Below are 583 nucleotides of genomic sequence, written 5' to 3' on the forward strand. Positions count from 1 at the left end.
ATATATATATATATATATATATATATATGTACATACATACATACATATATATATATATATATATATATATATATATATATATATATATATATATATATATATATATATATATGTATGTATGTATGTACATATAACAAACACACACACACACGCACAAATATCTTTCTTGTTGGAGGGAAAGAATAGAAAGAGAAGGAATGACATATAAATGAAGAAATCTGCACATCTTTCAAGGAAAAAGAAAAGCAGCTTGGAAAAAAAGCTCTTCAAAATATATTTGAAATTAAAGTTGACAGAACTATGTTATGAAAAAAAGGCAAAGGAAAGAAAAATTAATCTGAGTCACTGGAGGGGGACGACTCCTTCTTCTTCTTCTTTTTTTTCTTGCTCTTCTTACTCTTTTTTCTTGGCTCAGAGTCTGAATCTGAATCTTCACTGGAATCATGCTTGTGTTTCTTCTTCTTTTTCTTTTTCTTCTTCTTCTTCTCCTCAGCTGCACTGTTGCTTTCACTGCTGCTGCTATGCTTCCTATTCTTTTTCTTCTTCTTTAGGGACTTCTTGAGGTGTTTCAGCATCTTCTCCC

The 583-nt window shown here is 29.8% G+C and overlaps 1 protein-coding gene across 2 annotated transcripts in view; it reads right to left on the reverse strand.

Moving 5' to 3' along the window:
* Positions 1-250: 250 nt before the first annotated feature.
* LOC125041112 (peptidyl-prolyl cis-trans isomerase sig-7-like) overlaps positions 251-583 on the reverse strand; it is a 9104-nt gene continuing 8771 nt past the window's right edge. For both annotated transcript variants that reach the window (XM_047635875.1, XM_047635874.1), the window contains exon 4: positions 251-583. This exon is cut by the window's right edge and continues 1070 nt beyond it. In XM_047635875.1, the coding sequence (XP_047491831.1) occupies positions 333-583 (251 nt within the window). In that variant the 3' untranslated portion in view covers positions 251-332.

This window comes from Penaeus chinensis, chromosome 30 (genome assembly GCF_019202785.1).
Source record: "Penaeus chinensis breed Huanghai No. 1 chromosome 30, ASM1920278v2, whole genome shotgun sequence".
NCBI classification, from domain to species: domain Eukaryota; kingdom Metazoa; phylum Arthropoda; class Malacostraca; order Decapoda; family Penaeidae; genus Penaeus; species Penaeus chinensis.